The sequence below is a fragment of the Zosterops lateralis genome, assembly GCF_965231275.1.
Source record: "Zosterops lateralis genome assembly, chromosome: 28".
Taxonomy (NCBI): Eukaryota; Metazoa; Chordata; class Aves; order Passeriformes; family Zosteropidae; genus Zosterops; species Zosterops lateralis.
The window spans coordinates 6,304,912-6,332,053 of record NC_139788.1 but is presented as its reverse complement, the minus strand read 5'-3'; the positions used below and the strand labels follow the sequence as shown (position 1 = coordinate 6,332,053).

At 63.2% G+C, this 27,142-nt stretch overlaps 1 protein-coding gene across 1 annotated transcript; it reads right to left on the bottom strand.

Annotated features, from left to right (window-relative positions):
- Nucleotides 1–496: 496 nt before the first annotated feature.
- COL16A1 (collagen type XVI alpha 1 chain) lies at nucleotides 497–22,005 on the bottom strand (the record flags this gene model as incomplete). Its single annotated transcript, XM_083879364.1, has 70 exons — nucleotides 497–847; nucleotides 945–1,022; nucleotides 1,655–1,831; nucleotides 1,929–1,995; nucleotides 2,093–2,281; nucleotides 2,370–2,414; nucleotides 2,531–2,566; nucleotides 2,658–2,747; nucleotides 2,857–2,907; nucleotides 3,028–3,081; nucleotides 3,189–3,242; nucleotides 3,340–3,384; nucleotides 3,595–3,639; nucleotides 3,720–3,773; nucleotides 3,939–4,010; nucleotides 4,104–4,166; nucleotides 4,444–4,479; nucleotides 4,572–4,625; nucleotides 4,707–4,751; nucleotides 4,874–4,927; nucleotides 5,517–5,570; nucleotides 5,676–5,729; nucleotides 6,769–6,813; nucleotides 7,108–7,152; nucleotides 7,282–7,356; nucleotides 7,499–7,534; nucleotides 7,779–7,889; nucleotides 7,972–8,016; nucleotides 8,107–8,160; nucleotides 8,254–8,307; nucleotides 8,391–8,444; nucleotides 8,541–8,606; nucleotides 8,684–8,710; nucleotides 9,205–9,249; nucleotides 9,351–9,419; nucleotides 9,487–9,540; nucleotides 9,691–9,726; nucleotides 9,815–9,856; nucleotides 10,451–10,504; nucleotides 10,578–10,700; nucleotides 10,778–10,885; nucleotides 10,993–11,028; nucleotides 11,106–11,222; nucleotides 11,379–11,432; nucleotides 11,538–11,573; nucleotides 11,713–11,760; nucleotides 11,853–11,924; nucleotides 12,342–12,377; nucleotides 12,464–12,499; nucleotides 12,580–12,687; nucleotides 12,820–12,855; nucleotides 13,314–13,358; nucleotides 13,581–13,619; nucleotides 13,720–13,815; nucleotides 13,906–13,950; nucleotides 14,046–14,108; nucleotides 14,242–14,277; nucleotides 14,462–14,506; nucleotides 14,588–14,629; nucleotides 14,762–14,824; nucleotides 15,074–15,100; nucleotides 15,451–15,486; nucleotides 16,582–16,635; nucleotides 17,188–17,319; nucleotides 17,567–17,647; nucleotides 17,736–18,011; nucleotides 18,096–18,219; nucleotides 19,953–20,070; nucleotides 20,187–20,249; nucleotides 21,930–22,005. The coding sequence occupies 70 exons, from the start codon at nucleotides 22,003–22,005 to the stop codon at nucleotides 645–647; spliced, it is 4,803 nt and encodes a 1,600-aa protein (XP_083735490.1). The 3' UTR covers nucleotides 497–644.
- Nucleotides 22,006–27,142: the final 5,137 nt, after the last annotated feature.

Here is a 27,142-nt window from a genome sequence, read left to right as displayed (position 1 = left end):
AGGAGCGAGATCCCTCTAGGAGCTGGGCTGTGACGGTGGTCTGGGATTCCCAGGCGTGATCCGGTTCAACCCAAGAGCAGGGCTGGGATCAGCTTGAGAGTAGGGTGAGAATCTCCACAAGCTGAGAGCTGGGACGTCTGCGGGAATGAGTTGGGATTCTTCCAGAGGGAAGACTGGGATCCTACCAGATCACAGATCCAGGGATGTGCTGGGATGAGAGTGGGGCTGGGATATCCCCAAAGCACGGCTAGGATTGCCCCTGAGAAAGAGCCAGGATCCGCTGAGATCAGGACTGGGATTCCCCCATCAGTCCCAGGGTCACGGGGAGCTCAGGGTCACCACGTCCCCCAGCCAGACTGGCCTCAGAACCAGTGCGAGCATCATCCCCCGGTGACAGGGCTGGGGAGGCGGCAGAGCCCCACCCGTGTCCAGTGACGGAACCGGGAGGCGTGGAGGCACCAGCACAGGTGTATTTTTTTGGGGCAGGATCCACCCACCCCCGCGATTGCCACGCAGCTGTACAACAACCCCCGGTCCCCCCCACCCCGCCACGGGCACGGCCCCGGCACAGTGGGGAAACAATATTAACAATATTAACAGCAAATTCGGGGAGGGGGACACGGGGGAGGGGGGAGCAGGGCCCCTCAGCCGAAGGGACCTTTGACGTTCTTGGGCTGGAAGAGCGGCTGCTCCATGGGCACAGCCCCCAGGCACTCGGCGGGGCTGCAGTGCCCCGTCTTGCCCGGCTGCCCCGTGGCACCGGGAGGGCCGGGGATGCCGGGGATTCCCTGCTGCCCCACGGGGCCCGGGGGACCCATCTTCCCGTAGCCTGGTGGCCCTTGGGGACCTGGAAGTGATGGGAAGAAAGAAGGGTGATAGGGTGATGGGGTGTCAGCAAAGCCCAGCGTGGGGCTGGGGGCCATGAGGAGGTGAGGGGGGCTCACCTGGGGGTCCCGGGGGGCCGCTGTCCCCCATCAGCCCCACGCCTTTCTCTCCTTTCTCTCCTTTGGCACCCGGCTCACCTGGGAGAGAGGAGGATGGAGAGAGGTGAGAGCCTGGTACAGCTGCAGCATCCCAGGGACACCAGGAACATCCTGGGGTCACTGGGAATGTCCTGGGGATACTGAGAATGCCCCGGGGTCACTGGGAATGTCCTGGTGACGCCATGAACATCCCAGGGACACTGAGACTGTCCCGGGGATACCTCAAACATCTCAGGAACACCGAGAATGACCTAGGGATACTAGGAACATCCCAGGGGCATTGGGAATTCCCCGGGGACACCGGGAAGGTCCTGGGGATACTGGGAACACCCCAGGGACATCGAAAACACCACGGGGACCCTGGGAACATGATGGGGACATTGGGAGCACTCAGAGACACTTGGAGTACTCCAGGGACACCGGGAACATGATGGGGACAATAGGAACAGCCCAGGGGCACTGGGAACACCCCAGGGGCACCGGGAACGTTCTGAGAACACTCCCAGGACACCGGGAATGCTTCCGGGACACCGAGAACATCCCAGGGACACCGGGAATGCTCCCAGGACACCAGGAATGTACTGGGGACACCGGGAACGTTCTGAGACCGCTCCCAGGACACTGGGAATGCTTCCGGGACACCGGGAACGCCCTGAGGGAGCAGCACGTACCCCGCATACCCGGCACACCCTGCCGGCCCTCTCTGCCGATCTGCCCCGGCATCCCCGGGGAGCCGGGGGGTCCCGGCCGGCCGGGCAGCCCGTCCTTGCCGGGGGGACCGGGCCTGCCCGGGGCTGCCACCATCTCCACCGGGAAGTGCAGCCGGGAGGTGTAATACGCCATCCGCTCTGCGGGGACAAGGACCGAGCTCAGCGCCGGCGGGGACACACGTGGTGGGACACACGGGTGGCACCTCGGTCCTCGTCCCCACCCCGCCCCCGTTACCGTCAAACATCTTGTTCAGCTCCTGCCGGATGAACCTCTTGACCTCGTCGTAATTCACCACATCTACCTGCGGGGACACACGAGGGGACAGGCGAGGGGACACGGCCACCGCGCCCAGCCACAGGGACAGGGCCCTGCCCCTACACACGGCCACCTGTCCTTACCATCATCCCCGGCGGTCCCGGTAGCCCGGGGCTGCCCGCGGGGCCCGGTGAGCCCGGGGGTCCCCTCTCTCCCGCGGGTCCCCGTGGTCCCACAAGCCCCATGGAGCCGCTTTTCCCCGGACCCCCGGGCATCCCGGCTCTGCCCTTCTCTCCGGGGTACCCCCTCTCGCCGGGGGATCCAGCGTCACCCTGCGGACAGGAAAGGCTCAGCTCTGGGAGGGCACGACAGCTGTGGGACACCCGGGTGGCCCTGGTGGCACAGCCAGGCTCCCCTCACCTTTTGTCCGGCCGGTCCCGCAATGCCCGGTTTTCCTGGAGGTCCCTGGAAAACAGGAGCAACGTGATAGGGATGTCCCCACCCTGGGGACACCCAGGGGATGCCACAATCCATCCCTGTGACTAGTGGGGCAGGAAAGCTCCAGAAAACCCCGCTCCTACCTCTTTCCCAACGGGTCCGTCTGGTCCCTGCTCTCCCTGCGAGGTCCAAGAGAAGCAGCGTGAGGTGGGGACACCACGGGAACACCCCTCAGTGTCACCATTGCTCCAGAGTACAGGGTGCACTCACCGGTGGTCCCGGGTGTCCCGGCGGTCCCGGCTGTCCTGGCATTCCCGGCAGACCCCGCTCACCCACGGAGCCGCGCTCGCCCTTCACTCCCTGCAGGAGGGAGCGCCGGGGTCAGCGCGGGGCGGGAATGGGGGATCCCAAACCTGCTCACCCCCACCTCAAATCCCAAAAGGAGGGGTCCAGCCCTGGCAGTACTCACCACACCAGCCAGGCCAGCGGGACCCGGCTGTCCCGGGCTGCCAGGGGGACCCTGGGGACAAAGAGGGGGGGGTCAGCTGGGGGTCACGGTGATGTCCCCACTCCCTGCACCGGAGGGAGTCCCCGTCGTGACCCCCCCATGGGTGTGACATGGGGGGCAGCTCCAACTCACGATGAGCCCTGGGGGTCCCTGCCGGCCTTGGGGTCCCATGGGTCCGGGGTCACCCTGAGGAAGGCAAGGTGAGGAGGAAAGGGAGGGGGCATGGTGACAAGGAAGGCAGGGTGGTGACAAGTGTCCAACCCACTCAGGCGTCACCCCCACCCCTCACTCACCTCTGCTCCCGGCCGGCCCGTGCTCCCTGGGGGGCCAGGTTTGCCACAGTCACCCTAAAAGGAAAAGGGGACATCAAGGGCAGAGCAATGAGTAGATTGGCCAGCCCCGAGGTCCTTGGAGATGTCACCACCCAGTGTCACTATCGCCCACCTTTGGGCCTGGCAGCCCTGGGTGTCCTGTCTTGCCCTTGAAGCCCTGGAGAGAGAAAAGAGCTAGGTGGGGTTGCCAGAGTGGCACAGCAGGTGACTGTGACCCTGCAGTGTTGGTCCAGGGCCACCACCCGCAGCTCAGTGTCCCCAGGAACATGTGGGGGGACAATCCCAGCTCAGGGGACCCCAATGTTGGCTGTAGGGACATGTCAGGCACGGAGCACTAGGGAGAGGTGACAGGAGGGCTGTCACTCACCGGAGGACCCATCATCCCTGGTGGCCCGGGGGGACCAGGGTCACCCTGGGGAGAAAGAGAAATGGGTTGGGGGTGTCCTGGGGTGGCTGCCCCCCACCAAATCCTGGAGAGCTCCAGAGCCTCACCCTCAGTCCTGGCTTCCCATCCTTGCCATCCAATCCTTCCAAGCCAGCAGGGCCCTGTGGGCACAAGGTGACAGTGTCACAGGGAGGTTTGCACTGGGGAGTTCAGGGCACTCCAGGGAATGGGAACAGATCCCTGGGAATGGGAACAGGTCCCCAGGGATGGGAACAGCCAGTGGCACTCCCAGGAGCACCCAAGGGTGACACATGGGGGGATCTTACCTGGATTCCTGGGGGTCCAGGGGGCCCAGGGGGTCCTGGCATCCCCGTGGGGCCTCGCATGCCCTCGCTGCCCTGCAGAGCCACAGGAGGTCACCGGCACAGCCCGTGGGACAAGTGGTGACACCACAGGGCCATTGCCCAGTGGCACTTGTCCCTGGCACTCACCTTCTCAGCCACAGGCCCTGGTGGCCCAGCTGGACCAACCTTTCCTGGGAAACCAGGGGGACCCTAAAGGGAAGAGGGGTGTTGAGTGAAGGGGGGAATCCCAGCAGAAGGGCCCAGCCCATAAATCCCAAAAATCCCATAAATCCTGCTCTTTCCCAGCCTATTTTAATGGGATTTATTTGAGACTGCTCCCTGCATCTCATCCCACTTGTGTCCCCCTTGTCCCCCAATCTCTGGTGCTGTGGGGACACAGGGACACATAGCTAGGGATGGACACCATCTCCCAGCAGCTGGAAATCCCAGTGGGATGCACTCAAAATTCCCAGTAGGTTTCACTCACTGGTGGTCCTGGGAAGCCAGGCTGGCCCTGGAAACCCTGTGGAGAGATAAGAGCTGAGCCATACCCCAAAGCCACCCCCTGCCCCGTGGGAATCCTGGAGGGTCCTGTCTCCTTTTGGGGACACTCACCTGGTCCCCTTTCTCTCCGGCACTTCCTTGGAACCCCCGCTCACCCCTGGGACCCTGTGGAGAGATGGGATGAGGTGGTGGGAGTACCTCACAGCCCCCCCACAGCCCCAAACAGCCCTCAGGGTGGGCACCTACCGCTGGCCCCACAGGACCGGGCAGCCCATCCATGCCGGGGGGTCCCTGGGAAGGATGGGAATAGGATCAGAGAGATGGGGCTGGAAGGATTCCAGCCCCATAGGGAGGGGGCAGCTGGGGTAGCCCCCAGCCCCACTGCACCCCAAGCAGGGTCCTGAGGGACTCACCAGCTCCCCTTTCTCTCCAGGGGGGCCCACGTACCCTCGCTCGCCTTTGACGCCCTGGGGAAGGGAGGTGACAAGGTGGGACATGGGGCAGGGATGGGACATGGGGTATGGACAGGATAGGGCACAGGGTTGGGATTTGGGGTATGGGTGGGATTTGGGCCTTTGGATGGGACATGGCACCAAGATGGGATATGGGGAGGGGAGGGGAGGGGATTTAGGGCAGGGATGGGATTTGGAATAAGGATGGGATATGGGGCATGGATGGGATTTGGAGCAGGGATGGGACATGGGGCATAAATGGGATATGAGGCAGGGATGGGATATTTGGCACAGGTGGCATGTGAGTATGGATGTGATTTGGGGCATGGATGGGATTTGGGGCAGAGAAGAGGAGACATGGGGATACAGACAGAGCACGCTCAGGGTGCAGATGGCCGTGGCATGGATGAACAGGGCGCTGGGAATGTGTGGGGTGGGATGGGATGGACAGGACAGGGATGAGCCCTGCAGGAACACAGTACTCTGTGCCTGCCAGGGTCCCCCAGCTGCCACATGAGGGGTCTCAGTGAGCCCCAGGAGGGCCACAGGGACCCCCAAGGGGACAGGGGGCTGGCAGGGGCTGCCTGGTCCCCCCAGTACTCACGGGAAGGCCAGGGGGCCCCATGGCGCCGGGGTATCCGGGTTGTCCTGGAGGTCCCTGTGTGTGAGGATGATGACACTGAGCCACCCACGGTGCCCCAGGCAGATGCCAATTCCCATGGGCCACTAATGTCCCCCTGTACCTTCATCCCACAGCACTCACCGGCTCCCCTTTTGCTCCGGCCAGCCCAGCAGGGCCGCGTTCCCCTTGGAGACCCTTGGTGGGGAGAAGAGAGGAGATGCAGGGGGGTTTCCTACAGCCCCTCCTGGGCTGTGCCCACCTGGCAGCAGGAGCTGGGCACAGCCCCTGGGGTCTGTGACCTCTGCCAGCCTGCTGGGACCGGGCCTGGGCTCCCTGCACCCCTGCAGGCACCGGGGTCAGTGCCCAGGCATGGTGGGGACACTCAAACCCTGGTGCTGTGACCTTGGGGCCATGGAAGGCTCAGCCCTGGGGGAGCTCCAGCCCTCAGCTCCAGCCTGGTGCCCCCCGTCCTCCTCCCAGGGTGACACAGGGACAGTCTGGAGCGCCATGGGGACATCCCTGTGGGGTGGGTTAGTGGGATGACGTGATGCCGAGGTGACAGAGAATGACAGGACACGCTGGCACACTGCAGAGCATGGCCCACAGAGAGCCCCAGAGAGCCCGTGGGGTGACAGTGACATTAGTGGATGAGGGGACACGAGCAGGAGCGTGGGATCCTCTGAGAGCCACCAGCACAGCCCCACCACCAGCTCCTGTGGGGAGCAGGGCAGGAGCAGGAGCATGGAGATGATGGAGGTGGAGATGAGGATGAAGATGGAGATGATGATGGACATGGTAGTGGAGATGGAGTGACCACAGAGGAGTGACCAGAGGAGGAGGAGGAGGAGGAGGAGGATGAGCCCAGGCAGCACCGGCCACACACGGGATCCTCATGGCCCCCACCAGGACTGTCCCTGGTGACCATCAGAGAAGCTGTGACAGGTCACAGACGTGTCCCTGGCACTCCTGGAGCCGCGGAGCCGTGCCAGGTCCTGCCGTGCTGAGGGCACCCGGCAGGTGGCGAGTGCCAGCACCAACTCCCTGAGCCGAGGACGATCAAACCCTGGGTCCTGCCTTGGGATGAAGGAGAGGGAATGGCGGGATGGAGATGGAGTGGAAAGGGAGAGGCAGCTGTGCTGCGGCTGCTCCCGGCGGGGACAAGGGGATAAGGGACACAGCCAAACCAAGCGGCAGCAACACAGGGGCACAGAGCAGAGCCGTGCTGGGTTCTTACGGGCAGTCCAGGGGCGCCCGGAGTTCCAGGAAAGCCTGGGGGGCCCTGAGGGGAGAAACACGGAGGTCACAGCTTGGAAAAAAGGCCCTGGGCTGAGCCCTGGGTGTGCCACAGAGCTCCTGCTCCACCTCCGGGCTGGCAGCACTGTCACCTCCTCCTCTAGCCTCCGTGGGGACATCCATGCTATATGCCGTGTCACAGCTGTGCCTCGCCACGGCCACGTCCCTCTGCCCGTCACCACGGCCTCAGGGCAGGGTGCCAGGCCTCTTTGGCAACCTGCTTTGAGGGGCTCTGAGCCACCCAGGACCCCACCCCCCCACCCCACGCTGGGGTACTCACGATGGGTCCGGGTGGTCCTGGAGGTCCCCGCAGTCCTGGTGACCCCTGGGGGGGTGACAGGTGTGACCACAGAGGTGGGGACAGCCCCGAGGGGCACTACGGGACCTGCCACAGCCCCTAGGAAGGGCTGGGATGGCAGGGGAGGGTCCATGGTATGGGTTGGAGCTCACTTACCTGCTCTCCTCTCTCTCCTGGGATTCCTGGTGCTCCCAGCAGCCCGGGATGGCCGGCACAGTCAGGGCTGTCACCCTGAGGGGAGTGGGGACACATCAGGACCCCGGGATGGCCCATCATCCACCGCTGAGCCTCCCCAAAGCCCCCACAGCTGGGGGACAGCCCTGGGTACCCAGCAGAGACCATCCTTGGGGACAAGGACACCAGGGACACTCACCCGAGCCTCCTCTGCCCTCGGGAACTGCGCGAAGCACTGGAAGAAAACCCCGGAGTCACCCGGCTGCGACAGGGGACGAGCCTGTCCCTCCTCAGGATCCCCCTGGGGCTGTGCCCGGGAGCCTGCCCGCATTCCCAGAGCCCCCAGAGTGCAGTTCTTCTCCCAAATCCCACAAAATCCAATTCCCTCAGACTCGGCAGTGTCTCTCCAACCTCTCCCCCGCAGGGCTCGGGGGATGTCGGGCACTGGAATTCCCACCCAGAGCTGTGGGATTACTCACCTGGGCACAATTCTCGCTGCCAGGGGCACCTGGCATGCCCCCATCCCCTTTCTCCACTCCCTCAGGAGCTTCCAGGGCTGCCTGCAGCTGGGCACAGTCCCCACAGAGAATCTGGGGGCAGGGGAAAGGGGAGTCAGGGGTGCCCCGAGGGGTCCCCCAGGGCAGGAGGGTGACCCCAAACCCACCCTCTCACCTTCAGCACCTCGATGTTCCTCTCGGCCATGACGGCCAGAGGTCCCTGGAAAAAGAGGGAGGGATGGAATGATGGAAGGAGGGAGGGATTATCCGCAGGACAGGGGACATCGCCATGGGAATTGTCACCACCTACCAGGTCTCCAGCCGGTCCGGGCAGTCCGGGCAAGCCATTGTGTCCCGGCGTTCCCTAAACCCCACAGGGAATATTCAAACCCTGCCCTAAAGGATCAGGATCGGCCCCGCTCTCCCTCTGCTGCTCCTCCCCTTTCCCATTGCTCACCTGGCGGCCGGGGGCACCGGGCGGGCCAGGGGGGCCGGGAGCTCCGGGGGGACCCTGCAAGACCCAAAAAAACAATCAGAGAGAGGAGAGGGGTGACGGGGTGGGGGTGAGAGAGTTACGGCGGGGGTCACACTGACCTGCGGGCCAGGCTGGGGCTGCCAGGACATCCCGGTCCATAATCCTGGGGCTCCCTGGGGAGGAGAGACAGGGAAGAGGATTCGGGAGGGTGAAACGGGGCCAGGAGGTGCTCGTGAAGGTGACACAGAGCCGGGGGAGGTGACACTCACCGGCATCCCGTTGTAATTGGGGTCCTGGCGGGGGCTGGAGGGGCAGGAGCACTCCCCGGGGTCTCCCTGTGGGCACAGGGGGTGAGGGCAGGGCGGGCAGGGGGTGGCACGGGGGGCACAGCCCCACCCGGACCCACACTCACCTTCTCTCCCCGGGCGCCCTTTTCTCCCTGCCAGAGGAAAAAAAAAACGGAGATGGGCATTAGGGCAGCCCCCGGTGCCCCCCACCCACCGTGCGTGACCACCCACATGCTGTTTTAGTTCGTGTTTGACACGTTTTGGTTTCTGTAATTCCTTTCTCAAGGAATTTTCTGTAAACAAGAAACATGTTTTGGTAACTGTAAACTTGGTTTACACTTTTTTTGTTGAAGAGAGATATATATTTTTTTAATGTCCCTCTAGTTTTGATGTCACCTTCTAGGGATTGAGGAAGTTTGTTTTCTTGTCACCAATCAAATTGGTCTGTATAAAATATGTATTTTTTATACAGTATATTTTATATATCATTTTAGATATATATAAAATAGTATATAAAAAAAGGACACATCCCAAAAATAAAGAAGTAATTTTCAGCCTTCTAAAATCAGAATTTTTGTGTCATTATAGTGTACAACAACATCACCCCCAGCCCTTGGCACAGCCCCCGGTGCCTCCCAGCACCTACCGGCTGCCCGCTGGACCCGGGGAGCCCCCGCTGCCCCTCGGGGCCCTGCGAGGAAGAGGAGGGTGAGGAAACTCCCTGGTTTGACCGGGATTGAGGTGGCGTGGTGGGAGGGTGACATCGCCCATGCTGGAGGGCACAGGACTCACCGGTGGCCCCGTGACGCTGCTCCCTGGTGGTCCAGGGGGTCCCGTGGCACCTTTGGGGCCCGGAGATCCCTGCAGAGGAAGGACAGCAGGAATGGGGAGCACGGGGAATGCCGAGGGCTGGGGGATGTTCCCTTACCTTGGCTCCTTTCTCTGCCGCCATCCCCGAGGGTCCCTGAGGTCCTGGGGGGCCCTGGGGGCAGGACAGGGTGTTGGTTCCCTTCAGTGAGGGGACAACACTGTCCCCAGAGCCACACAGGGGGTGGCAGGGGTGTGACCCCACTGCTGCCCCATCACCCAGGGCTGAGCACCCCAAAACCCCAACCCAAACCCCCAAACTCACCGGGGGTCCAGGGGGTCCGGCGCTACCGGGGTCTCCCTGGGAAAAGCAGAGTGTGTGAAAGCCACCAGAGCCACCCTGGTGGCATGGGGACAGCAGGGGACAACACAGGCACCCCAAAACCCACCTGCAGTCCTGGCTGGCCGATCCCTCGCGGTCCTGGCTCACCCTACAGACACAGAGAGGCAGTGGGGTGTTCCCAAAACCCCACACCCAGGACCCCACACCCCACTAGGGACACAGAGGGGCAATGAGGTGTCCTCAGAACCTCACATCCCACTAGGGACACAGAGTGGCAGTGAGGGGTCCCCAGGACTCCACAACCACACCCTGCACCCCACTATAGACACAGAGATGTCCCCAGGACCCCCAGGACAGACTCTGCACCCCACTATGGACACAGAGGGGCAGTCTCCGCAGAACCCCACACCCCATCCCTGCACCCCACTAAGGACACAAAGGGGCAGTGAGGCATCCCCAGGACCCCACACCCAACCTCTGCACCCCATAGAGGGGCAGTGAGGTGTCCCCCAAAACCCCACACCCCACTACAGGCACAGAGGGGCAGTGAAGTGTCCCCAAAACCCCACACCCTGCACCCCACTATGAACACAGAGATGTCCCCAGGACCCCAAATCCACACCCTGCACCCCACTAGGGACACAGAGAGGCAGTGAGGTGTCCCCAGGACCCCACACCTGGTCCTTGCACCCCATTACAGACACAGAGGTGTCCCAGGACCCCACACCCACACCTCACTCACCTGCAGCCCCTTGGGCCCGGCGGGGCCCTGCACTCCCGGCAGCCCCGGCTTCCCCTAAAACACAGCAGGGTCACCCCGAGGACATGGTGCCACCAGGGCGCTGTGACCATGGGGAGGGGACACTCACGGGTCTGCCTGGCTGGCCGATGCCCGGCGGGCCCTGGTCCCCTTTGTCCCCGGGTTTTCCTGGGATGCCAAACACGTCCGAGAGATCCCCGGGCACGGCGGGGCCGGGCTGGCACGCGTCACCCTGCGGGGAGGGGACAGTAGAAGGGGGGGTGACACCGTGGTGACAGGTGACAGCTGCCCAAAATGTTGGAGTCTCACCTTGTCACCTTTAGGGCCAGTGGGTCCCCTGATGCCAGGCTCACCCAACAGCCCGGGGACACCGGCCATGCCCGGGGTGCCCGGGTCCCCGGGGCTGCCAGCGTCGCCCTGGCGAAAAGAGAGGACAAAGCTGGCACGGAGACACGGCACACAGGGGTCATAGTGCCCTCTGCCACCACCAATTCCACTGGGAGCCACCCCCAAACCCCTGTCACCTTCTGTCCCTTCTCGCCAGCGTCGCCGGGTCTGCCCTGAGGAAACGCACGAATGGGTCAGGGTGGGGCATTGCCTCCAAAAAGCGGGCACGAGTGGCACGGGGAGCACTCACCGCTCTGCCCGCGGGGCCACCAGGACCCCTTTCTCCCGGCGGCCCCGGCACTGCCACCACTGTCGCTGTTCCCTGGAGGGCTTGCAGGGCAGGAGGGCACTGCCCGCACTGCTCGCCCTGCAATGGGGACAATCCCGGCTGGGAGGTGGCTTTGGGGCCCGCCACACTGCAGGAGCAGGAGGCTCACAGCCCCCTGTTCCCCCCAGCTCAGCGCTGTCCCATGCTCAGCTGGGAAGGTGACAGGGACAGAGGTGTCCCCAGTGCTGGCCTCACCTTCTCTCCCTTGAGCCCCTGCACGCCTGGATCTCCCTTCTGTCCCGGGATTCCCTGCACCAAGAACCCACAGCAGAGGTGACACCGCAGTCCCTAAAACTCGGCTGAGCCCCCAAACCCCTCCTGCACCCCCTGAGCCCCCGCAGTGTCCCTACTCACCGGTCTGCCTGTGGGTCCTACACGGCCACTGTCCCCCTGAAACAGAGCAGGGCCAGGATCAGAATTAGGGCCAGGACCAGAATCAGGGCCAGGATCAGCCAAGCCTGCCCCAACCCCATGGGACGATCCATCCCCAGGGATGTGAAAAGGGGACGGGGTTGGAGGGGTCACTCACCTTCTCGCCCTTGACCCCAGCCAGCCTGGACAGCTCCATTTCACCCTGCTGGACACCCACATGGTCACTCACCCATAGCACCCAGGGCACCCCTGGGCGTCACCCCAACATGGGACAGGGGGCCCCGCCCCGGAACTCACCGGCTCCCCCTCGGTGGGGCCGTGGTGCAGTGCGGCGAGCACACGGAGATCACAGGACAGACACGAGTCCCCCTGGGATGGCAGGAGGGACACAAAATTCCAGCTTATTTGGGGATTTTTATTTGGTTTACTTTAACCAAATAAACTGCTAAAATCCAGGTGTTCTTTCCCCAAAATTCAGAGGTTTCCCCCCCTAAAATTCAGGGTTTTTTTCCCAGCCAAAAGTCGGGGTTTTCTCCCCAAAATTCGGGATTTTCTTCCCAAAAATGAAGTGTTCCCCGTTAAAGGAGGGGTGTCCCCCCGAAAAAAAGGGGGTGCCAGGGTAAAAGGCACCGCTGGGATTTGAACCCATGATCTCCTGTTTACTAGACAGGCGCTTTAACCAGCTCCCAAATTTCGGGGTTTTTTGCCCAAAATTGAGGATTTCCCCTGTTTTTCAGGGGCTGCAGTGGCTGCGCAGGTGGGTAGCACGGAGGGTCACACACTCACCTTCTCCCCTTTCATCCCCTGGATGCCGGGATCTCCCTGGGAAGGAAAAGCAGGAGCTGGGCAGTGCTCGGTGTCCCCCCAGCTCCAGCTGGGGACAACCCAGTCCTCCCCGTGTCACCTACCCTGTCCCCTTTGGGTCCCACGGGGCCAGGTGTATCCTGAGAAGGAGGAAACAGAGGGGACATCAGGGATAGTGAGGTGACACCTTCACCCCGCAGATCCCTGGGGTCAGACTCACCGAGATCCCGTCCCTGCCAGGCGCTCCAGGCTCTCCCCGGGGTCCGGGAATTCCGGCGGCACCGAGCATCCCCTCGGGGACAGTGGGACACGCCTCGCACGGCTCACCCTGCCCGGTGGAGTGGTGAGACAGAGGCTGGGGGGCTGGGAGGTGACCCCCAGGCAGCCCCAAGGCAGGGGATGCGCCCGTGGACACCCCAGGCCACCATGTCACAGCACCCACCCTGTCCCTGTCACCCACCTTGTCTCCTTTCGGCCCGAGGTCTCCGGGGGGACCCTGCAGGATGAAAGTGGGGACGGGGTTGATTCAGGGAGGCCACGGAGTGTCTCATCAATGCCACCCATTGCCTCTCAATAGGCCACCAGCCATGTCACAGGATGCTGCTGGCCTCAAGCGAGGCTGCTGCTTTTCCCAAATCCCTCTGGGCTCCCACTTTTCCCAAATCCCTTTTGGCTCCCGGTTTTCCCAAATCTCTCTTGGCTCCCGGTTTTCCCAAATCCCTCTTGGCTCTCGCTTTTCCCAAATCCCTCTCGGCTCCTGGCTTCCCCCAAAGCCCTTTTTGCTCCCAGTTTTCCCAAATCCCTTTTTGCTCCTGGTTTTCCCAAATCCCTCTTGGCTCCCGGTTTTCTCAAAGCCCTCTGGCTCCAGTCACCTCTCTGGCCAAGCAGCCTCGACCCCGAGCCAAGAAACCCGGCCCTGACCCCGGGTTTTGGCTCCTGCCTCCCGCTACTCACGGGTGTCCCAGGCGATCCTCCGGGTCCAGGAGCTCCCGGGCTGCCCTGGAGCCAGAGATGGGAAACCCTGAGCTCAGTAAGGGGGAACACCACAGGCCTGGGCCCCAGCGTGATATCCCTGTCCCCTCAGGGGGGTTTCCTGCCCCTCAAGCCAGGTCCTTGGGCCACCCAGAGGGAGTTTGAGCTGTTGGTGGCTCCAGCTCAGCCCTGGATGGAATGGGTGGAATTCTCTATTCTGGCAGCTAGGATCCCTTTCCCTCCACTCACCTTCTCTCCCTTCAGACCTGGGGGGCCACCAGGGTCACCCTGAAAAGGACAGAGGATGGTGTTAGCCCTGCTCAGCCACTCTGGCTGTAGGGTGTCAATGCCTACCATGGGGACACCCCCTTGGTGCATGGCTCCTCACCGGCTTCCCTGGAAGGCCAATCCCTGGAGAGCCTGGCTTGCCTGGGGGTCCTGGTTCACCGGCCAGTCCCTCGGGTCCCACGAGGCCAGGGTCACCCTGGAGGACAATGAGGGGTGTGTGTCAGTGATGGCAGTGCCACAAGGTGCCCCATCTGCCACCCCATCACCCCCAAACCCCCCTAGGTACCTTCTGGCCCTTGGGCCCCACCACGCAGATCTCTCCAGGCCGGCCCTGGATAAAAGTGAAGATGAAGGTGAAGGTGAAGGCTCCTGTGGCCAGACCCCCCTGCCCTGGGAGATGCCCAGGGGGTGCCCAGCACTACTCACATCACGCCCAGGGCGCCCCGGCTTGCCCTGCAGTCCCCCGTCACCCTTGTCACCCTTCTGGCCCTGCAGGACAGACAGGTGTCATCCACGGTGTCACCCAAGCTAGTCAGGTTGCTACTGGCAGGTCCTGGCAGCTCTGCCACCATCCCAGGTGTCCCTGCTGCCATGCCAAGACCCACAGGTGGGGTGGACTCACCTTCTGCCCCTCGGTGCCAGCTGGGCCCGGGAGTCCCTGCACAGGAAAAACAAAGTGGGTGCCCAGGGGGGCTCCTGCAGGTGCCCAGGTGGGCACCTCCTGCTCCTTTCATGCCCACATGGAGCTGGACCCACAGAGCTGGACCCTCCATGGCCAACCCAGGGCAGGGGGACCACCACAGTGTCCTCACACCTTGTCCCCACAGCTGAGTGTCACTTACCACCTGCCCACGCTGCCCCTTCTCACCCCGCGGCCCCTCGGCACACTGGGAGGAGGAGGAGGAAGAGGTGAGAGGCGAGGCAGAGATGGGCAGAGGGGATTTGGGGAGGGTTTGGGGGCATCTCACCTGCATGGGGCTGCCAGGGTGGGTGCGCACACAGTCCATGCCCTGCGGAGAGGGGAGAGGTGGCTCAGGGATGAGTGTTGGGGGGTTTGGGGGGACAGGAGCAGCCCCATGGAGCAGCCTCCCAGCAGAAGGGGACAGGCCAGGGACAGGGACACTAGGGACAGGGACACTCACACGGTCACCCTTCTCCCCTTTGCCACCAGCAGTGCCAGGGAGGCCCCGCTCGCCCTTGGTGCCCTGCAAGAGAGGAGGGAGGGTGACAAACGGGCACAGAGAGGGTGACAAAGGGGCACGGGGTGGGTGACAAAGGGGCACAACCATGGCTGACAAATGGGCACAAACGTGGGTGACAAACAGCCACAAGGGTGGGTGACAAACGGCCACAGGGTGTCCCCATGTCCCCGTGTGTGCCCCCAGCTCCTGCCAGCGATGCTCTGTCACAGCATTCCCACACTCCCGCTGTCACCTGGGGGGTGACAAACCTACCTTTGGGCCTGGGGGACCAAGGGTGACCTGTGGAGACAGCAGAAAAGTGTCCCCAGAGGCCATGGGGGCTTCAAACACCAGAGCCCTGAGCCCACTACGGTCCCCATCCTCCCAACGCTCTGTCCCCAAGTGCCACCAGAGGCCATGAGGCATCCCAAACACCTGCCACCCCCCTGCCATCCCCCCCAGCCCCCAGCTGGTGGGTGCTGTAGGAATGAGGCCACATCTGGAAAGGATCAGGGGCCTTCCAGATGTTGCAGGGCCCTGGGCCAGGAGGAGCTATGGGGTCGTGGGGGGCTGGTGACAGCACCTGGGTGGCTTTTGTCATCCCCCCAGCTCAGCCAGCTCAGGGTGCCCATGCCCAGTGCCACACTCACATTTCCTGATGCCATCTGGGGTGAGCAGGGAGGGCACTGGAAGAGACAGGGATGGAAGCTTGCAGCAGCTCCATGCACTGCCCGTGGCACCCCAAATCCCCAGCACTCTAAAACCCCACAGCACCCTAAACCCCACAGCACTCGAAAACCCCACAGCGTACCCAAAACTCACAGCACCCAAAAACCCTACAGCACCTCAAAACCCCACAGCACCCAAAACTCCAAAGCACTCAAACCCCACAGTACCCTAAAACTCCACAGCACCCAAAACCCTACATCACCCAAAACCCTGAAGCACTCCAAATCCTACAGCATCCAAAACCCTACAAGCACCCCAAAACCCCACAGTATCTCAAAACCCTACAGCACCCCAAACCCCACAGCCACAGTCTCTGGGCACCCCGCAACCATGGGGATTCCCCAGCAGCTGCTCCCCCAGCCCTGGAGCTCCCTGGGCACAGGGAATTCCCGAATGGAGGAGGGAAAAGCCACAGTGTTTCCCCCCTGGGGAGGTGCCGAGGTGCTGGCCCGGCTCTCCCTGCAGGTTTATGGCCAGCCCAACCTCTCCAGGCTGCTCCTGTGGCAGTGGGGACAGGCAGGATGTGGCTGTGTCCCCATGATCCCTGATCTGCACCCCTGGGACACTGCAGTGAGTCCCCGTGGTTGGGATGACGGATCCCAGAGATGTTCAAGGATGAGGAACAGGAGCGCTGGAGACGTTCCCCAGCTCCTGGCAATGCCCCGAAGATGCTCGGAGGGAACAAAGAGGCCCTTGGCCACGGCTGGGATGGCTCCAGCAGCAGCACTGAGCCAGTGGGGCCTCAATTCCTGCTCGGGGGAGAGGAGCAGCCACTCTTCCCAGCGTCCCTGCAGCCCTGGAAGCAGCTGGGAGTTCCCAAATGCGGCAGGGACAGAGCCAGCCTGGGGCTGGGACAGTGGGTGGCACCCTGGGGTGGCACTGGAGCAGAGCTGGGTGTGCCAGGACCAGGACAGCCAGGTCTGAGACAGTGGGTGACACTGGAGCAGAGCTGAGTGTGACAGGACGGGGACAGCCAGGCTGGGACAGTTGGTGGCACTCTGGGATGGCACTGGAGCAGATCTGGGTGTTCCAGGACACTGGGACACCCTCACCTTGTCCTTGGGATCATCCCTCAGGCTGGTCCTTCCCGAGGGTCTCCCCGGCTCCTGTAGGGAGGGAAGAGCACAGGGTGGTGCCTCCCTGGGTTATCCCACCCCTGGGTGCTCCCTGTCCATGAATCCTGGGTTTTCCTGCCTGGGCATCCAGGGATGAGGCAGCGGTGGGACTACAGGAGCCTTTCCCTCCTTCCCCTTATTCCCTCCAGGCACCCACACCTCCCTCCCGAGCCTTGCACAGAGGTGGGGGAAAAGTGAGGCTGACATTTTCCAGGGGCTGGATCAACGTGGCTGCACCAGGCCAGGGATGAGGACAGGATGGGATGGGGATGGAAATGGGGTTGGGGACGGGATGGGGACCGGGATGGGAATAGGAATGGGGTCAGGGACAGGGATGGGATGGGATCCAGAATGGGAACCCGGGATGGAGATGCGGACAGGGACTGGGATGGGCCCGGGGTGGAGTCAGGAGTGAGGATGGGGACCAGGATGAGGCCAGGGATGGGGATGGAGACTGAGATGGGACCAGGATGGGACTGGGTGTGGGGATGGGGCCAGGGATGGGGCCAGGGGTGGGGCCGAGGTGGCGCTGCCGGAGCTCACGCTGCCCAGCGGCTCCTCCAGGCAGAAGCAGCGGGTGAACACCCTGCCCTCGGGCTGCGGCACCATCTCGATGAGGTTGCTGCTCTGCATCAGTTCCGCTTGCCGGCGAGTCTTGGGCGCTTCCGTCTGGCACTGCGGGGAGACAACGGGGTGGCGAGGAGGCTGCCGGAGGACAGCCGTGGGGACAAGCAGCACGAGGAGGTAACACAAAGGGGACAGACCTGCACCTCAGTGTCCCCTGTGAGGAAATCCCTGAGCGTGCACTGGGCAGTTCCAGGATCCGGCCGGGATTGGGGTGGGCACTCAGGGACACCCAGAGACACTCAAGTGCACTCAGGGGCACCCAGGGACACCCAGGGGACACCTGGGGCACACTCACCCCGCTGGCCGAGATCTCGCAGCACCCCTCCTGCCTGGCCAGCTCGGCGTCACAGTAGATCTGAGCTTGCTGAAGGTCAAACTGCGGCGGGAAGCGGGCGGCGGGTCAGTGCCGGCCCCGGCACGGGCGGGGCGGAGCTGCCCCGATCCCGAGGCCGCCACTCACTCACCCGGACCGGGGTGCCCCGCACGGCGTCCAGCCCCAGGAAGGTGTTTCCCTCCGGGGCCAGCGCTCGGCGTGGTCCCAGCGGCTTGGAGGAGATGGAGGAGCAGTCCAGGTGCACAGACACGGCGTGGCCCTGCACGGCCACCACCACCTTGTGCCACCGCCCGTCGAACAGCGAGGCCACGGCTTTGCCCGCGAACACGGCGCTGATGAAGGCGGTTCTCGGCGCCCTGGCTTGGAATTCCAGGCTTTTCTCCGGGCCGTGCACGGACAGGGAGAGCTGGGCGCAGAGGGGACAGCGCCGCGCTCAGAGACATCCTCCTGGCTGTCCCCTGAGGTGTCCCGCCCCATTCCCGGGATTTACCTGCGGGTATCCCTGCCGGTCGGTGACCTGGAAGAGGTACCAGTGCTCCCCGGTGCTGTTCTTCTTCAGCAGCAAGGTGAAGACCATGGTGAAGGCGGGGGGCAGCCCCCGGGGAAACACTTGTCTGTGGGGACAGTGTTGGGGTGGCTGTGGGGTGCTCTGGGGATGGCACCAAGGCTGGTGGCCAGGGCAAGACCCCACAGCACCCAAAACCTCACAGCACCCCAAAACCCCACACCACCACAAAATCCTAGAGCACCCCAAAACCTCACAGCACCCCAAAACCCCAGGGCACCCCAAAATCCACAGCAACCCAAACCCCACAGCACCACAATATCCACGGAACCCAAAACCCCACAGCACCCCAAAACCCCATATCACCCAAACCCCACAGCACCCTAAACCTACAGCACCCAAACTCCACAGCACCTCAAAACCCTAGGGCACCCCAAAATCCACAGTATCCCCAAACCCCACAGCACCCTAAACCCCACAGCACCCTAAACTCCACAGCACCCCACACTCCCACAGCACCCCAAACCCCCACAGTACCCAAACCCCCAGGGCACCTCAAAATCCACAGCAACCCAAACCCCACAGTACCCAACACCCAACAGCACCTCAAAACCCCAGAGCATCCCAAAACCCCACAGCACCCCAAACCCCAGGGCACTCCAAAATCTACAGCACCCCAAACCCCACAGCACAGGCATAGGGCACTTTCAGGTGGCAGCATCACCCCAACAACCCCCCGTTTGTCCTGCCATGATCTGTCACCCCAAATGCCACCACAGTGGATTCTTGCCCCACACTCTGCACCCCAAAGATGCCCCTGCTGGAGTGGCTGCAGCACTCAGGGCCATGCTCTTATCCCAAAATTTAGTCCCTGGGAAGCCAGGAGATGCATCCATCATCCCCAAGGCAGCTGTGGCAGCCCTTCCCCACAGCCCACAGCCCATAAAACCACTGGAAATATTTGCTCTGAGCTCTGCTCCACTCCCGGCCTTGACTCACACCCACCACTTTCCAAGCCACTGCTCTGGAGCTGCACCGAGGGATGGGGACTGAGACAAGGCCAGTGGTCCCCTCTGCTCCCCGTGCGGCACGGGGACACCCTGACTGGGCACTGAGGTGGGTGCGCACCCATAGGATTTCACAGGCTGTCCCCACATCCAGACTCCCCAAGGCTGGATCTGAGATTCCAGAACCCCATGGCCAAGAGCAACACCAGCCTGGAGCATCCACAGTCCATCCATCCCAGGATTTGGCTGCCCAGGCTGGATGTCCTGGCCCTCTGGAGAGCCCCATGCCCAGCTCAGCTCTGTGCCAGCACCTAGGGTGATGTGGGGATGAAGGGATGTCCCGAGGATGTGGATCAGGTCCCACTCTGCCACGCTGCACTGCCCGTGCCAGCCCTGGCACTGTGGGCATTGAGATGGAGGAGACAAGGGCCAGCCCCCCTGTGCCCCCCCAGCAGCCCCACAGTGCTGCTGCTTGGGGCTGAGCAGCCTCTGGAGCTTGTCTGGGCTCTGCCAAGAGCAACCACAGAGCAGCCACAGGGCCCTGCTTGTGCAAGGTCTGGCCAGCACCCAGAAGAACCGTGGCAACCCAGGGTTTACTTTCAAGGAGGAAGATGCTGGGGCAGCCCCGGGGTTGTCCCCAGTGTCCCCAAGGGTGACACAGAGCTGCCTGGCACCCCTGGCATGAGCTAAGGGTGAAGCCCACTCAGCTTTACCCAGACCTCAAGTTTACAACTCGGGGATGGTGCCTGGGGGAGCTTTGGGTCACCCGAGGCTCACTCAGGGCCACCTCAGGGGTCACCCTAGGCCACCCTTTGGGTCACCCAAGGTCACTCACTGCGTGGGCTGGACCAGGGGCACGGTGCCCAGGCGCAGCACTGCCGGCCCCCGGGAGCTCTGGATCTTCTTGATAGATGAGATCTTCAGCAGGTCGAACCTTTTAATCAGGTTAAAACCTGCAGGACAGAGCGGGGGACATGAGATCTGGCACCTGGGACAGGTGACAGTCCCCAGGCAGGACACAGAGCTCATCCTGGAGTGTCAGGGGATCCTTAAGAGGGTCTTTCCTTACCTGTGACATTCTCATATTTGTCCCCAGTCAGATCCTCATCCCAGAGCTGCGGGCACAGCTCCCCTGTGAGGCAAACCAGCACACCAGTGTCACTGCAGTGTCCCCAGGCACGGTGGGACAAGCAGGGTGGGACCACACGGAGCTCCCCAAGCCCAGGAGGGTCTTGGGGTGCTGCCAGGAGCTGGGCCCAATCCCCCGAGGCAGCACAGACCAAGCAAACCCCTCTCCCACGGCAGCCCCAGCTCCCGGCAGCCGGCAGGAGTGAAGCTGGAACAGGAGCAGCTCGGAGGGGATAGAGCTGGCCTTGCTGCCTCCCACAGGTGAAATGTTTTCCCCAGCTCTGGCGTTTCCCCTCCAGACAGCCCGCGGCTGGAATCAGCATCAGGAAACTCGGCGGGGCGCCAGGGACACCCACAGTGCCACCGGGAGCTGTCCGCTCCTGTCCCAGCGCGGGGACAGCTCAGAGCTGGCGGCCCTCGGGGACAAGAGTGAAGATCCAGCCGGAGGCTGAGGCGCAGGAAATGCCGTTTCAGGAGCGGTCACGGCGGTGCTGCCGCTGTTTGTGAGGATAAATCACGACCCCCGCAGCACCGACCCACCTCCAGATGCGCCAGATGTCGGGAGGTGCGAGATAAAAGAGGGAGAGAGAGAGGGATTTGTTTTGTCTCCGCACAAACCGGCCCTGGAGGAGGATGGGCACCAACGATTCTCCCACCTTGGGTGCTCCTGGGGAGGTCTCTGAGCCTCCCCAAGCCCCTGTCCACCTCTGTCCAAGAGCCTGGCATCACCCAGGCTGCCCACAGGGCCAGCAGAGGTGTGGGGACAGGCTGTAGCCTTGGGGACCCCAGACACGGCCACAGCAGCGGGAGTTGTGAATGCCACAGCCCGGGGGCAGTCTCCCCTCCCCGCTGACATCACCCTCGGCAGGGCAGGGGACACATCAATCACCTCAGCGTGATCCTTTTGAAGCCTCTGGCAGCCCTGCTGCTGATCCCAAAAGAGAATCTCGCGTGTCCAACTCTCCGTCCCTCAGGAAAGGCCAGGACGCGGGAGGCCACGCAGGAGCGGGTGACAGAGTCCCCTCCATGGCAAACCCGGGCCCAGCCACCGCTCCACCCCCACCGAGCCTGATGCAACCCCGGCGTCGCTTCCAACGGCTCCTCCCCTGGACCCCGGAGCTCATCCCACAGCGGGGACACTCCGGCAGAGCTGGGCTCAGCCATCGTCCTCTATCTGCACTAAGGCACCTCTTAGCCCTCCACCATCGTGTGGATCGCGGCCAAACCTCCTCCCGACTCGCAGATGGAGGCGAAACCTCCCTCGGGAGCTCTGTGCATCCTCACCGTGCCCGGAGCAGTACTGGCTCACCTACCCCGCCCGGCCCCGGCTCCACCCTTGGGTGACAGCTGTCACCGAGTGTCCCTCGGCCGGGCCGGACAGTGTCCCTATCCCTCCCTGATGGCCAGGTCTTCGGGGGCGCTGCCAGGGTGTCCCCGGCTGGCTCCCGCCGGCCGGGCTCACCCTGCTCAGCTCTCCCCAGCCCCCTGCCCGCAGGGGATGCTGAGCAAAGCCCTCGTGCTCAGTCCGCAGCCACCGCTCCACTCCTGGCACGTGGGGACCTGGCACAGCTCACGGTGTGTCCATGACCTGCTCTGCTACCCCTGGGTCTGACCCAGCCGTTCCCTTCCCGTCTCACGGACAGGCAAAGGATGGAGGTGGCTCCTCCCTCCCGGTGCTCCTCACCTTCCGCTGGCAGCAGCTCCTTCCCCTGGCAGGCGCTGACGAGCCCGGCGAGCGCCAGGGCCCAGAGACCCCTCATGGTGCCCGTGGCAAAGGCTCAGGGCCTGCAAGGGAGAGACCCCGGGCAGCAGCGGAGTGGGCACCTGGTGGCCACCAGCCCGTGAGGTGGCCTACACCAGGAAAGTCACCAGCATAGAGTGATACTGACCCTCCTGGCCATGGCTCAGTGATGTTTTGGGGGGTCAGTGGGGCCCCCAATGGATCTGCTCCACACCCACCCCGAGCCTCAACATCCCTGGGTGTCGAACCTGGATTTACTCCCAGCATTTGGAAATGCGGTGGCTGAGCTTCCCCAGAGCGGAGCCGGGCACCTCCTGCGTCCACCCACCCACAGAGGTGTCGCTGCCTCCCGCTTTATCTCCCGGTCCCGTGTGGATCCCGGGGTGTCCTTGCAGGTCACCCCGACCCGGCCGCCCTCCTGCTTCCTGCCACGAGGCAAGATCGGGAGCCGGGACAGACCGGACACACTCGGCTCCAGGGGCTGCTGCCAAAGCGGGACGTGCATCCCTGTTCTTCATCCCCCGGCAGCGGGGTCTGCCCTGCCTGCTCGGGCCTCTCCCGCACCCCCAGCCTTTCCCAGGCTCCCAGACCCCCTGTCCCCAACTACAGCCCCTTCAGCGGTTGTCCCCTGAGCTGCCACCCGGCTCCCCTGGCCTGGCACTGCCTACACCCAGCCCTTCTCCCACTCCTGCACCCTCCACGCCCCCCACTCCGCTCCCCAGCTCCCCCCGTCCGCTGTCCGTCTTCCCTGCGCCGCACCCTTCGCACCGGCGGGTCCCCGCGGCCCCGGGGCGTGATTAACTCCGGTGATTAACGGGGAATCTCCCCTCTAGTCCCGGCCCGGCCCGGCCCGTCCCGTCCCGCTGCAGGGCCGGGCTCTGCCAGGCTCCGCCCGCCCCCGGCGCGGGGCTGCCCGGGGCTCACCTGCGCGGGGCTCGGGGGGGTGCGGGACACCGGGAACTCCGCCGCGGGACACCGGGAACTCCGCCGCGGGACACCGGGAGCCGCCGCGCCGCCCACGCCCTTCCCCGCCTCTCTCCGGGGGAGGGGGCCCGAACCGCCCCCCCAAGCGCTGCCCGCCCTCCGCACCACCCCCCCCCAAGCCGGGGGGGCCGGGCCACCGCCCGCCTTCGCATCCCCGCCCTTCTCCTCCTCCTCTTCCTCCGCCCCCGGGCGCCTCCCCACCCTCCTTCCCCCTCCAACACTGGATCCCGGACCAGAAAAGGGGAACCCCAATCCCGGGGCTGGGGTGTCGCCCGTTCCCTGGCTGCCATCCCTGAGGAGCGACTGTCCCTCCCCACAGGGCACCCGAGTGCTGGCACCGGTGGTGACATCGCTGAATGCCAGGATGTCCTGTCCCCTACGGAAGGAGAGTGTCCCTCAAGGATGCTCCTTCACTGGCAGCACCCCCAGGAGCAGCTCCGAGGCATGGGGGCAGCCAGCCCTCTGGGTGTGACACGGAACTGGAGTTTCCTCCCTGCGTCTTGAGGTGGCTTGGGGACAGCCTGGCTCAGGGCGAGGTGCCCGGGGCTCAGAGCGCTGAGACGGGATCGCCGCCACCACCCTCCCTGCCGCTGGCACCACTGCTGCTCCCACGTCCCCAGCAGCAGCAGCAGAGATGCTGATTTCCTAGAGCCCTGCCAAGCCCTGGGGGAATCCGGGGCCCATCCCGGCTCCCAGCCCTGCGCAGATGGGATGTGCCAGCCTGGAATTCTGCCCCGGGGCCTGGAATGCTGCCCTGGGGCCTGGCTGCCCCTTTCTGCTCCATCCTCCCATTCCCATATGTGCCAGGCCGCCCTGATTCCCCCAAAAATCAGGCAAAGAATGAGCCCAGCTCAAAGCAAATTTGGGTCTGAGGGGTGCAAAGCATCCTGTGGCATCTGCACGGCTGCATCCCAGCACTGGGATGGCACAAGACCCTCAGGATGGCTCCCAGCTGCGTTTTCTCCCGAATTGTGATGGATCTATTTAGGCTGCAGCTTTTCAGACGCGTCAGGGACGCACCGATCTTCATAAACTCGCTAATTAACAACTGCTGCTGAGGCAGAGGCAGTAAATAAGTTGTCATGGGCAACCCCAGTGGCTCGGCTCCGCCAGTTGCTTGCCCCGCCAGTGTCTCGACGACGTGGTGACAACACTCCCGCGAGGTGCCCGCTGAGGTAATTAAGGGTAATTAAAGCAAGTGGGAAGGAAAACACAGCAAAACTTCTCTCGTTCCAGCGTTTAGGATGATTGTTCACCTTCAGTTGTTCTTTGGGGCCATCCAGCAGCAATGAGCCTGGGGCTGGTGGGGGTTTGGGGGTTTTTGTGTCCTGTGGGTGGGGGGACACGGCCCCAAAACTGGCCGTCACATCCCATCCTAACCCCACAGCAGAGCAGGGATGAAGAGCGGCCTTATCATATTCTCTCCAGCTCCTCAATTCATCTGCAGAACACTTTGGAAGGATTACAATGGGGGCACTCTTCCCGTGCCTCAGTTTCCCTCAGTTCCCAGGGTTGGTTGTCCCCAACTCTGAGGCACGAAAGCTACCCTGATAGCCCTAGGGGTGACAGCAGTGTGGAAAACTCCTCTCCACACAGCTCGTGCTTCCCCTTGCTCTTCCAGTGCACGGGATCGGCATTTCCAGAGGGGAAAAAGAAGCTGGATCCCGCCTCTCCAGAACTGCGGCTTGGAGCAGAGCCGAGCTGGGGGATGGAAAGCAGATCCCAGAGCCCCTGCCTACCATCCCAGCACAGAAAAAGCAGAGGCATGCTGTGCTTCCAAGAAACTGCCGCGCCGCCTGCCAAGAAACACGAGCTAGAGCAGAGCCCCACAATTTTTGGCCTGGAGATGGTTTTGTCTCAGAGCCCAAAGCGTCACCACGGTGGTTGTGTCACCCTGGGGCTCTCCACTTCTCACTCCGAGCTCAGCTTCAACCCCCCAAAGGCTCCCCAAATCCAGGGAATGAGGGTTGGGATGACACCGTCTGGACTACGCTGGCTCATCCAGCTGCTGGCCTGGATGAGGCACAGGAGGGAATTCCTGCGGTGAGGATTTCAGCGGTTCAGCATTAATTTCTGCACCAATCCAGGCACAATTCCACCCCTCCTCCTCGCCTAATTCCAGCCAGGAAGGAGACTGCCTGCAGGAATTCTTTCCAGCCTCGCTGGGCCATTTGTGTCCACAGTGCTAGAACAGCACTTTTGCCTCTTTTTGGTGAAATTTCTTTCCCGGAGCTCCTCGTCCCCCTGTGCAGCCTCAGAGCCTCCTCTCCATCATTTCCGCCCCCTCAAACTGCACATTTTTGGCGCTGGGGGGACACAGCCTGGCTCTGATGGAAGCTGCAGATGGAAAATGGCTCCAGAGCTCTGGAATCTGCTCTGACCCACCCTGTGCCCCCCATCCCGCAGGGCTGGGGGCTGTCCCTTGTCCCCTCATGCTGGGACACACCACGAGCCTGTGTCTCTCGCCTGGGCTCCATTCCCTTGCCCCATCCAGCATCTCCATGAGTAATAAAAGCTGCTAATTGCCAACAGATGCCCCAGGAAACCCCGACTCTGCCTCTCAGGGCTGTGTTTGGCTGGGAAGGAGAGATGGGGAGCTGGAGCAGGCCCCGGATCCCCCAAAACGGGAGGTGAGGGGATCCCAGAAACCAGAGCTTGAGGATGTGGCTACCTTTACCACCAGAATTAGAGACATTGCAGGGAGGGGACGGTGCCTCTGACCCTCCATGGGGCTGGGACCCATGGCTGAACCCCACAGAAGCCCCTGGCTGTGCAGGACCTGTCACCCACCATCCTTTGCCTGACCCCTGGCATGGGCAGCCAAAGTCCTCATGCTCATCCCCATGCAGCTGGGTCCCCTTAGGAGGTGGCAGTGGAATAATTTGGCTCCTTCCTTCAATCCCATCGCCACCTTGGAACCCCCAAATCACTTCTTCCCATGCCCCGAACCTGAACTGGGTGCTGCTGGGATGAACTGGGTTATGAAATTGGCACTTCCATCTTAACTGGAAGTACCATGGTGGGGAGAGGAAGAGGCCTCCCCACTCCAAGGGTGACATCCTGTGTCCCAGTGTCCCCAGAACAGGTGCACTGGGGATGGGAGCAGCATCTCCTGTCCCGTCCCATGGTCCAAACCAGGTACCAGCCCAAACTGGGCTTTGCCCTTTCAAGCCTGTCTTGTCCAAGGGAAGCCCTCAGGAAGCCTGGGAGGCTTTTCCCAGAGGGAAGGAACAACCACGAGCAGGATCTGATCCCACCATGGCACAGCCACAGCACTCATGGCAAGAGGGTTTTGGTGCCCTGATCCAAAATCTCTCATCCTAGGTGTGCAGGGATGTCCTCTTGTCCAGCACCACTGTCCCAACACAGCTCCTGCTCAAGAATTCCCATCACAACTGCTGCTCCTGCTGCCCCAGTTCCATCTCCAGAGGCTGCATCCCTCAGCTTTGGATGCCTGGAGCTCCCACCTGGAGCTGCTCTGGCCTCCAAATTTCCTCATTTGCTCACAGATTAATTACTACATAATTACTGCTCCAGGCTCCTGTGATCAGGTGCTCATTTGCAGCACGTGGGTGCAGGGTCAGCCCTGCTTGGGGCGTAATTTTTTGGGTGGGGAAGTGACAGTGACAGCCACCCCCAGGTGAAGCACGAGGCGGTGGCCGCGGCCCCACGGCACCACAGAGAGTGAACTTTTATTTCCAACAACGACAGCACCTGCCCCGTGGGGTGGGGACGGTGGGGAGGGCTGGGAGGGAGGGGGCGGCCGCGGGGGTCCCGGGTTTTGGGGAGGGGGGGTCCCAGGGGGCGGCCACTGGCGTGCACACGGTGCACGGCGTGTGAAGAAACATCCCGGTAGAAAAGAACGAAGGTCTGAGGGCCTCGACGGCCGGTCCTGCCCCCGGGGGGAGGGTGCAGGCGTGAGCGTGGGTGAGCATTTTGGGGAGCGGGGAGGAGAGGGGGCGGGTCCCCTCCACACCCGCGTCCCGGGGCGGGTGGCGGGAAGAGGAACCGCACGAGGACGAGTGGGAGGCGGCTCTCCCAGGGTGGGAACAATAGGCTCCGGCCAGGCAGGGACCCCCCGGCTGCCCCCGAAGCACGGAGCAAACCCAGAGCGTGTGTCGGCTCGGCGGGGCTGCGCACAGGGCGGAGGCGGCCGCGATGGGGCTCGGGGC